The 12234-nt window shown below is 31.1% G+C and overlaps 1 protein-coding gene across 7 annotated transcripts in view; it reads right to left on the bottom strand.

Annotated features, from left to right (window-relative positions):
- LOC106462352 (mitogen-activated protein kinase kinase kinase 5-like) overlaps window positions 1-9810 on the bottom strand; it is a 151359-nt gene extending 141549 nt beyond the window's left edge. For 3 of the 7 annotated variants that reach the window (XM_013922265.2, XM_013922266.2, XM_013922269.2), the window contains exon 1: window positions 9749-9810. In XM_013922265.2, the coding sequence (XP_013777719.1) occupies window positions 9749-9750 (2 nt within the window). In that variant the 5' untranslated portion in view covers window positions 9751-9810. Of the gene's footprint in view, window positions 1-707; window positions 756-9744 lie in introns of all 7 variants that reach the window. The other 4 variants (XM_022389593.1, XM_013922267.2, XM_022389594.1 and 1 more) reach the window with 4 other exon arrangements.
- Window positions 9811-12234: the final 2424 nt, after the last annotated feature.

Below are 12234 nucleotides of genomic sequence, written 5' to 3'. Positions count from 1 at the left end.
TCAATTAACAAACGGAGACGTAACAATATATTCCAGTGTCTAGGTAAACTACTTTTATCTCATGATGACAAAACTTTCTCCAAACACTATACATTTGTTAACTTCTTAAATTTGTTATAAAGTTTTTTTTTGTTATCCATTCAATCACTACTTAAATTGTATATACTAGTAGAAATGCCACTCTACAGGCAGTTGTTTGTGCTAGTAATTACTAATGTAGTATTCATACCTCATTCAAAAAATTTAGAAAAAGTGAACATTTTCTAAAAAAAGGATTTTTCTAAGAATTACTGCACAATTAAAGTGTTTGGATTGTGCTGATATAAACTGTAATGTTTTCATATATTAAAAGTGGTACCCTTTATTGAAAAAATAACATTTAATTTTAAAAACCCCAATTTTAAGTACTATATTTACAAATCACATCAACAACGATATAATCAAACCCTCACGTACAGTTCTAGTTAAAGTCCTGTTCTTGTTGTGAGGAAAGTAATTTTATTTAAAATTGTGTTCTATGATAAAGAAATGGTTGTTGCATACCATCATTATTTTTCTAATTGTCTGAATACCCAAAGTGTGAAATTTTTTTATGGATTTTTTGTTTGTGGCGACATTCAGTAAAAGTCGCCACATTATGTTTATTATTTTGGACAAGTAGATAGATGCATATATACACACTTCATCCATTATAGTAAAAATCTTACCTTATCTTAAGTTATCCAATGTTTTCTCATTGAAGAAAATTTCTGTAGCTTTCAAAAGAGATAATTTAACACATAAATACTTTTATAATTCACAAATAAAAGGAACATTTATACAAAATATTAAAAACACTTGAAGCTATATATTTACTCTACTGCAACATCATAGTATACTTAATGCTCTGTCTAATCATATTTAAACTTTCTTAGTAGCTGTTATCAAAGCTGTGTTTAATTAGTAAATGATCAAACCAGTTGATGTACCATAACAATGTTTCATCCAAGGTCAGTATAAACACTAAGGAAAATGCTTCAAAACTGAAAAGGGGATACCCTCAAAGGGTGATAGGTTCTTAGCACAGAAAGCTAATCTATAGGATGGACAGAAATTTTTTTTAAATAATATGCAAAAATGAAAATATGAACTTTCTGTCTTCATAAATTAAACTATACAAATATCAGAAAATTGATTCTTTTTTGTGAGAAAAACCACACATTTGTGGCAACTTACCTGAGCAAATAAACTTGCATGTGTGAATTGCACAGATGCTTAAAGTAATGCATTATGACAGAAACAGCAAGTAAAAATTTATTCTTACAAATATCTGCATTACACAAGCAGAGTTATCAATTTCATCAAAAATATAAAAAAGAAACTATACAACACTGCTATATTCAAAAGGTAAGCTCTGATTTTCGTCCTCTCTTAGTGCAAGAACCTTGCCAAAATCATCACACAACCTTCCTCCTCCTTCTATGGTTCTGTATACAATTATCTCTGATTTCCTATAACCTTGAAATGTTTTCAATTTGATTTTATTGTCTCTGGCTATTACCTTCTATGTTTGCTTCATGAACCATCATAAATTAAATATCTATTACTACATTGCTCAATGCATTTCATAGATAACAATTCCACTTTCCTCAGGAATATTTAAAATTTATAACGTGATGTGCAACTGAATACGGCCTTTAAGTTGAGCAAAAGAGCATACATAATTAATTTCCATGTGCACCTACAATGCATGTACAACCACAGGCTTCAAAAGAAAAGGACTGGAGAATGACAAAATATAAATTCTAAATTTTTAGTTGTAACTGCTGAAATTTAGTTAGAATTAACATATAAAATTGACTTTAAAATGTCTTCAGTTTTCAGGCACAATAATTTAGAAATAAGTTACTTTTCTAATCCTAAACTTTATACAAGAAAATGTATCATATATCTAATAAATAGCATAATTAAACATTTAGCATAAATAAAAGATTATTTACTTATCAGTCACCTATTGCAACAATAGTGCACACATGTTTTCAGACTTGTTATTCCAGATAATTCAATATTGTTTTACATTTTTATAAGTATGTTTACAACAAAATTACTCAAACAGTTTATAATCTACCAAGGAAAATAAATAATCATAGCTCACTTCATGTATTAGGGAAAAAAGTAATTAATCAAAGTAAAAACCTAGTGTTTTTTTCTATTCAAGTAGCCTAAACTTAAAGTTAACAAAAATTAAAATAACATTAAATTCTTATGCAAGATAAAACTTCTGATAGCTATACTTTTATTTTACAAAGTTTGAAAACCATTAAAGAATAAATCAATACTCGAGAGTATTCTAACTTTAAAACATATTCAAAAAAAAAATATTTCAACCTACATTTTGCACTTGAGTTTTATCAAGGCTAGTAAAAAAACTTCTTGATATGAAATTCTGACTTCTAAGCAATGAAAAATAATTTCTCAGACAAATAAGAGAAGCAGGGGCCCTAAATAATACTACCATTGATGAAAACAAATACCTGGACACATTAACAGCATGTCTAGAAAAGTCCAAGGCAGGAAAATGTACCATGGCAACATTTAAGTGACATATATATTATTGACTTTGAAAACATCAGTTATTGGCCGAGGCTTTAACTTTATTACTGTGAATTCCACTTTGTTGATTTCAGAAAACCTTGAAAATAAGCTTTTACATTAATTAATATATTAATATAAATCAGAGTAGATCCAGAAATTGGTTGAGGCAGAACAGATGGATCACAGGACACCAGTCCCCTAATTTGTTTTGAGGACAACAAAAAACCTGGAGAAGGATGGATGACAGAATCGATAGTTGTCTGTGATAGAAGGGTCTGCACAGCCATAGATAGATGCATATTGGTAACAGTTAATGGAAAGGAAATTAGTGCAAGAGACAATGGTGGTGGGGAAAAGAAACTGATGAAAGGTCCTTTTGACAAAACTTGGATCACCAAAGAATCGGTACTGAATATCTGCCACAGGGGAACAAAATTGGCCAAACATGTCCCCACTGGATAAGAAAAGACTTGATAATCACTGGAACTGCTGGCAACATTGAACCCAACAACGAGACACAGCAAAATTTTGAATTACTAGTGGTAGGAACTGGTAAAGGATGAGAGGTTGCAGGACAATAAATAGTTATGGGAGAGGTCACGGGATCAGAATGAGACATCAAGCAACCAAAGACAAAAGGGTTTAAAGTGGTCTCACAGTTTCCACACGTAATTCCCAAGATTCATAAAAATTTCCAAAAACAAACCGACGTAGGAAAGGAGCCATCTATAAGTCATGAAGATAAGTGGAAGGAGATGAACCTGTGACAAGACAGCATTCTTCCCAATAAGATCCCAAAAGCAACGAACCCATGTGTAAAGAGATAGGGTTGAGTAGGACAATAGCATTAATGTGGAGGTAAGGAAGGAATGGGTAACCTCCAAAACCCCTCAGAGGGTCAGTGGAATACATCAGAAGGGAGGCTTATGTTGGAGAGCTATAAGGGTAAGACAAAAGCAGGAAATTGCGCATGAGAGAAAATTATATGATTTTTCAGGACAGCCCCCATACACTGGCAAAAGTGACTCCAACTGCTGGGTTGGTCAGCCTGCTGATAAGCCAAAGCATAATGATCATAAACCCATGGAGGATGAGCCATGCTAACCCCAACCCTCAATTGAGAAACAAAATGGTCAGTATGAACCCTAATGTCAGGGAAAGGAAGGAAAATAAGGTACTCTAAGGATGAGTATCATGTAACAAGGAAGAGACAGTATCATGAAATTGGTGAAAATGAGAAAATGGAACACACCTGAGTAAGCATATCCAAATATGCAGAGTTAGGCCTAGTAGATTCCATAGGAGAGGGATAAGAACTAAGGAAGGCACAGCATAATTAGGTGGAGGAAAAATGATATCAAATTCCTCCTCGTCATGAACAGGTTCGGATGATGCAGGAGGAACTCGAACATTTTTGGGAGAAGGACGATGACTCATATAATGATCAACCTCCCAACAAATGATAGTCAAAAAAATTCTCATTTGAGACCCCCATACCCGAAGCCTGTATAATAGCACTCACAGTAGTGATAAAAATATTAGAAGTTGTAAAACACAAACTTCAGAATTCATATAAAACTGTGAAAAAGTTGAAAATGAGAAGAAAAAAAAATCAATAAACAAAGTTATTGTGGCAAACTACAACAGAAAACTAACTGTAGTAAAGGAATAAATCAAGTAAATCACTACATCACAAAAAAAATTTAATGAACACATGAAAGAGCACAATTGAAAAATGTCCGCACTCAATCACCACCTAATGAGAAACGATAGCTCAGTAGAATCAATTATAGAGGGAGTCACATGCATCAGGAATGTGTCTCACTCCTACTGGTAGAGGGTTGTCAAATATATACATGTGAGACGTAGTTGAACCACATTGATCATAGGGTACATGGAAGTTCAAGGCTTGTGGAATGCAAAAAAGTTGTGTATATAAAGGGCAGCACTAAACAAGAATAGCTAACCATATGAGAAGAAGTAAAGCACCGTATTGGAAATGTAACAGTTTCCTTGATTGCAAATTCAGAGGATCTCTCCTGATTCAATCTTATAAACCTGAAAGAAGCAGAAATCTTGGCCTTTGTAATTATGATTATTTTGTTTTTTTGAAAGCTTGCAATGTTCTGTCGCTTAGTAATTCTAATTTCTTTTATTGTGTGTGTAATAACACTTGGCATTACCATTGTTGAATCAGTTTTTAATGGTTATGTGGTCTTTTCAGTTATCTGTTTGTAATTGTATGTGGTGCTGTAACCCTTGAGAAAGGCACAAGTCGAAATGTAGGCTTTGAATAAAATTATTTTTTTCTGGAGTGTATTAAGTTATTTTTTTTAGTAAACATGGCTTCAATCATCCAGTCTGTTCTGCAAAGTTTAAAAACTAATACATTTTTTATTTATTCATTACTTTAGCTATATTTGTACTATGAGAAAATTACTGCTACTAACATTTCTTAAGTTGTCACATATGTAACCTTGCCTGTGTTATACAGTAAGAGTGCCTTATTTAGTTTCTTTGGTTACAAGATGCTGGAGTAGTGGACAGTAAGGTTACAATTCCTAAGAAATTTCAGTTATGCAAATAATTCAAACCAACAGACAGTGTTTGTTAAATAAGTATTGTATACTGTATTATGTATTTATTGTTTCTTTCAGCAACAATAATGGTTACACTAGTCAGTATATCAAATGTCATCACTTTTCTTTTTATTTACTATTTATTAATATATTTTTAAAGATTTTTTTGCACTGTTAGGTTAAAATACGTATTCAGGACTAGCCTAAATCTTCTAAGCTCATAAGATATTGTTGGAATTACTGCTGAAAATATCACTAACAGTGAGAGTAACCAACTGATGAAACAATGCATTCCTATTTTTATAAAAACATAAGTTGATTTTGAATTTTGCTCTAAGTATATAGCTTACTCTGATATTAAGATATTATTATTCATCACTTTCCATAAATTCTGATAAAGCTGCAGCCTCTAGTACTCTAGATAGCAGTTTAACAGATTTATCACTGTACTGGAGAAATAAAACTACCTCAACTGGAGATGTATCACACCTTTTGAAACATTAAACATAATACTTTTTCCTACTTCCACTGGAATTCAAAATTAAAGAATTACAGCTGAACAATTAACTCAATTACCTATAGGTATCAATTACACTGATTATTGTCACCAAAATAATCAATTTGTCTAAATTAGTATTTCTGATTATTACTGTTCTTGATTATTCTAACTATACAAGTAATCAACATAATGCCATTATGAATACTCTTTACTATGTCAATCAATTAGTCATAACTCAAAAAATAAATAATCAGCTAATTGAAATTAGTATTTCCAATCACCAAAGTTTTTGATTACTCTAACTATCAAAATATTGTCATTATGAACTCTCATTATTATTTAAATCAATTCATGGTTGTTCAGGAATAATGTTACAACACATGAAAATAAGTAATTAATCAAAATTAGTGTTTCCAATTACAATTTTTGATTATCCAAGTTTCCTTTCAGATTAATCAATTAGTTCAATGTAAATGATTAATGGACCTGACAATTCACTTATCATATTCTACTAATTGTCCAGCTCTGGAAAAATGTTTAATGTTTTACCCTTATCAATTCCCTTGTTTTAAATGCATAACAAGGAGCCTGTTGGTCCATCCAAGCTAGGGTTTCCAGACATACAAGCTTTTAGATTTTATTTTGTCCAAATCATCAACAGTAAAAGTATTAATTTGCCCCAGTTTCTCTTTATATTTTCAGTAATTAATCTCTGTACGGGTTCAGTAAATTTGACCAATCTCGCAACCACCTTAAAAGATTAGGAAATAAACATAAATTATGCCTCTTTCATTCTAGAATGAACACACATTATAACACAAAAACATAAATGTTTAGACTATGTAGCTTAAATCTCATAACATTATACATTTATATATATTTATTATTTTTATTATATTGACCTTTCAGCCATGCCTGGCTAACAATATAGAAGTTACAATGACGTGACTCATATGCACACATGTTACTGTATCAGATGACATAAAACTGACCTTTGGTCTGTACAAAGTAACTTTTCTTGGATGTGTTTTAGTAGTCTAGTATTTTGTAAAATACAGTCATATTTCAATTATTATAACCATATATGTATATAGATTATTGCTATTTTGAAATAAGTTCTTAAACTTATTTTTCTTAAAACATAGAACAGTAATTAAAGAAGTAAAGCAAACAATTATCTCTTCTAGTTATGACCTTTGTACTCGGTTGCTGCTTGATGTAGGTTGCTAAGCCTTTAAAAAAATGACGTGGAGGATATGAAATTTTTTGGGGGTTTTTATATATACATTTGAATAACTAAAAAATCATAAATTACTACATTAATACCATAGAATTCCACTATAATTTATCAAGCTTAGTAACAATGATGTACTTAAGTTTAAAAAATATGAAATTTTGAGCAGACTAAAGACACACCCTACCTCATTGAAATATTGGTTCAAAAGAAAGAAATGACACCAAGCCCATTAAAATGGCTGAGAAAGCTACTAGGGAGACATTCTGAGCTTCCGATTGGTTATTCATGTCATATATAGAAGTAAGTGTATGTATGGGAGATTTTCCAAAAATGTAAAGAGGTGGGCAGGATGCCACAGGGTTTGATTTATTAAATGAGCAATATCTTAGCAAACTGAAAAGATAAAAGGCTTATTTTATATTCTAGCTTTTCAATATCGCTAATTTGAGTTTCTAATTCATTCAAAAATATAGACTTAGTATTTTGACTTCACAAACATCTAATTTGAACCAGTGTTACATTCAACACACCACGTGACACACAAAAATCGAGGTTTATCTGCATTTTTTAATATTTGCTTTTAAATTAAGAAATTGAGTAATATATAGTACTAAAATTTGAATTATATTCTACAGTTTGATACCAAACTTATTGACATAAATTCATGAAATAGTAGCTCAATAAAATTTTGAATGAGAGTCAACAAAAAGGAGATGACATGGCCCTTCACCCGTGACCCATCCCTAAAAGATTAAAATGCAATAAATTAAACATCAGATTATTTAGCAAATGTTGTGTTACTGCAATTTGAATTATTTCAGGACTGTTACAGTGTCACTTTTTACAGAAAACAAATTTCCCAGTTTTACTCTGGAAATCTGGTAACTCTAATAGAGGCTGTCTCACCCACAAAACTAAACTAAGCTTTCAAAATAAAAAAAAATTAGATAACCCATGATATTTCTCTTTTCCCAAAAAAAACAATTAACATATAACCAATTTTATGAACAGGTTGTGAAGAGCGACATTTTTATTTTGATAGTATAAGCCTCAACAAATATTTTCAGATCTAGGAGCCAGGACTGATATAGAAAATCTATGGAATATATTTTGAGTCAGTTATGTGGTTATGGTACGAGGCATACAGTTTTACATTAAAAAACAAAGGATTCATCATTAAACTTTATTATACAACATATATTAAAGTTAAACTTCAATATGTGCAATTATTAAATATTAGACTAAATAACTATAACTTAGGTGGATTCTTGCAATCAATGAAAGTAAAAACAATAGGCCAAGCAAGTTTATCAGAATAGGTCTAATCTACTGATCACAGCAACACTGTAAAACAATAAACAAAGGCCTTTTAGGGTGCCTAACCTAACTTTGGCTATATTTATTTACTTTCACAGCAACAAGTGCATGCTAATGATCATATGATATCAACAACCACTTGATAGTGTTGCCTGAACTAACTGTCCTTGGTCCCATCCGAGTCTAAACACATGCACTGATTGGTTGAAGTGAGAGAAACATAAAATGGCACGAAATTACTAATGTGTTATGAGCCACAACACTTCTTTATTGAAAAACATGAAGTACTGTATCTTCCATTAAAATCCTAGAAACAAAGTTCGACTTTTGACTCAAATAATGCAAAATTATTTCCAGACTTCCAAGTCCAGAACTGTTCTAGATTTGAGTTCTATTTAGCACATTCATAAGCATGAATAAAATGGGAGAAAATACTAAGTGCTACTATGAAATTTTTAGTCGTCATGGTGATCTGACACCTGGCCTGTGTTAGCAAGTAGTATAAAACACATAATTACCTAATACATTATTACTATAGTTGGTGCAAAATTACATGCTACATTATAATATGACTGCAAGGCTTCCAACTGTTTCTCTATTGCTTTCTATGTTACACCTAACTTCCTTTTACTTGTAGAATTACTTTTTCATCACCAACACCTCACTTGTTACAAAACAGAAATGGTGTTCTGTGTTTCCAATTCATGACAAACTTTGTACTCCATTCCCACAAGTCATTTCATGTAGATTTTGTGATGTTATTTACACATGTTCAGTGGTGTAATATTGGTATAGATTATTTTTAAATATTTCAAGATGTCACTTTACATGAGTCACATGACAAGAAGTAATATTTAATATTGAGATTCAAATGTTTCAAACCTTTTATTTCATCTCAAAAATTTAGTCAATTTGGGCAAGTTTATATTTGTGTTAGGGATGTGTATATTCAAATATATTTTCATATTTTTTCAAATACTAAAGGAATCTTTCTTTTTAAAAGCCAAGAGCCTTTGATTTTGAGTATGTTGCTTAATGCTAAATCAGTAACTGGAACTTGTGGAAGTGCTATTGAAGCTCAAGGACGCCCACAGAAACATTTTCAAGGGGGGCAAAACATGTATTTAGGGAAATAAGGCTAAATACATGTTTTGCCCCCTTGAAAATGGTAAAATTAAAAATATTTAGTTTACGTTTTAAATTTAACTACGATATTAAGTTTACATTGTAATACGTGCATTTTTTTGTGAAATGTAATGTGCCCATGATGAAGCCCATGATTTAATTTTTAACAATAGATTTAAAAGTAATTCTGCGATAAGACTAACCGAATCCTTCTACCTTAGAACTAGAACTTAGATTTATGATTATAACGTTATATTAGGCCTAATTTTACTACGTCTTTTCTGTGTTTCTTTTTCTCCCACTCATTTAACAACAATGGTCAATGTCATTTAAATTGCATACTTTAAAAACTGTAGCATACACATTTTCGCATTGTCAAATGACATTTAATCAACAAAAATAACAATATTTACCCACATTCAAGACCAACTTCGCTCCATTTCCCCACACCTTTTTTTTAATCCAGTTATAGACTCCTGCCTTTGAAATTACTTACGTTTATTGTCACGTGACGAGAGTTGTACTTAATTTCCATTGGTCAAACTCAACAATAACCCCAAGGGTAAACTACAGGTGACCTTAAAATAAAACAGTGAAGTCTAAACATAATACAAGTGTTTGTTAATATAAGGTGGGAATTGTATTTTTGCTCAATATATTTTTCATTATTACGAATAGCAATATTATATCAATTATAACCGCCACGATGAAAGAATTAGCATAAAGCGCCATAAAAAAATCAAGTAGATCTCAAATAACCAAGAAACTTGAGTACTATCTTTGACTATTCTTGGTCAATTAATAATAATAATAATAACTATAAATTAATTATAGATGTCATTATGGATCCTACTATATTTTTAACACTACGTTCTACATTCAGTTCAAGAAGAAGAGTACATACACATACACATACACACACACATATATATATTAGTATTTCAACAACACTACGTCCGCCATGTTCAAAAGAGGAATAGTCGAGTATTCAAGAACACTGGGTCTTATGAAATTTATTTCAATCATAATGAGTTTTAAATGCTGTATAGCAGACATAAAATTGGCCCTGTCATTTAATAAGTTCCACTTTAATATGACATTAGCTACAACAAAAATTATTTGGCAGTAACCTAATAACACTATACATTTTAATTTAATAATTATCTTTAACCTTCCAGTTGAGCAAAATGACACGCCTCTTTGGCATGTGTAATGGTATTGGCTAATTCACGAAAGGCGGAGTCCAAGAAAAGGATGTTGTTGTTTTACTTCTCCTTGTACGTATAACAGAGAATCAGATTCGTCTTTATAATGGCAAAGGAAAACTTAAAGGTTAGTATTTCGTATTCTACATTAACTTATATTAGCTTAGAAACTTATAACTAATTTTGAGACTAAGCTTAAACAATCAATTTTAATAGTGGGTTAACTTACATTTATGACTAATGCATGTAATGTCATAGACCTTATATTCAATTTATATTTAAAATTTTTTATAGTACTACTAATACTAAAACCTTAAAGATGTACATAAGAGAGCTAAGATGATATTTCGGCTTTACCTAAGTTTTAAATATACTGTTGTCTCCAAAATTAACCAGTAAAATACCTGTTACTCCAAACCCTTATATTTTATAATACCGTGCATTTAACTTAAGTATTAATAAGTGTATCAATGGGCCCCAAATCAGTAAATGATACCCTAGAAGCTATCGTGAAATATTATGTTGCATGTTATTTAAACCAAACTGTAGAAATATATAAAATTCTTATAGAATATAGGTATAATTTTTAATCTAAAGTTTGATAACATAAATGGCATTAGTTTTATATCAAGACAACATTTTTTCAGCAGATAGGAAAATTTGGTATTGCAGAATATTTCAATGGTTTTACTTCCATGAATCTACTGTTTTATGTTTCAAGCTCAGTTTTAATCATTTTTTAAGAAGCCGTTTTATGTTCTTGTTTTTCAGTTTATATGACTTATCGCTCTTAATATTTTCTTGATATCTGCACATGATTTATTAGATATTTTATGAGAATTATGCTTTAGACACAAGTTTTATCGTTTGTACATAATAAAACTTTTATATATTTTGTTCACAACGTTTCATCAGGTCTAACTGGCATCATCAGGTAATAGTCTGATGATGGCAAGTAAACTTAGTGAAACGTTGTGGACAAAGTAAAAGTTTTACTATGTATAACTGATAAGCATTTATGTAAATTAAAAAAAAACATAATTTTTTCTAATTTTAATTCATGCTCTAGACAGTTCCTTTGATTGCTATAAAATATGATTTTAAAGTTCGAATTTACAATTCCCCTTTCCCCCTCACCGCCACAGTGGCACAGCGGTATGTCTGCGGACTTACAACGCTAGAATTCGGATTTCCATATCCGTGGTGGGCAGAACACAGATAGTCCATTGTGTAGCTTTGTGCTTAACTTCAAACAAACAAACAAACAAACCTTTTCCCCTCCATAAATATACATAATATACATATATATATACTAACTACAACTTTTACCCGTTGTTCTAACAACGTTAAGACGGCTTATCGACTTCTTGAGAAGAATTCTAAGAAGAAAGTAAACCTACAGACATCGGTCTTGTTTAACAAAATCTGCATATATATATACATAAATCTCCATTTGCAATGAGGAGCTATTTTGATCAATTTTTTTACACATTAGAAAAGTATGTTCGTTTGAAAATAGATTAATTGAAATTAATCAGACAGTTCCTTTGATTGGTATAAAATATGATTTTGAAGCTCGAATTTACTATTTCCCTTTCCCCTCGCCCCCACAGTGGCATAGCGGTATGTCTGCGAACGTACAACGTTAGAATCCGGATTTCGATACCCGTGGTGGGCAGAACACAGATAGCCCATTGT

Source organism: Limulus polyphemus, unplaced genomic scaffold, assembly GCF_000517525.1.
Source record: "Limulus polyphemus unplaced genomic scaffold, Limulus_polyphemus-2.1.2 Scaffold1148, whole genome shotgun sequence".
In the NCBI taxonomy this organism is placed as follows: domain Eukaryota; kingdom Metazoa; phylum Arthropoda; class Merostomata; order Xiphosura; family Limulidae; genus Limulus; species Limulus polyphemus.
The sequence above is the reverse complement of the archived record's forward strand: the minus strand, read 5'-3'. Positions and strand labels throughout refer to the sequence as shown.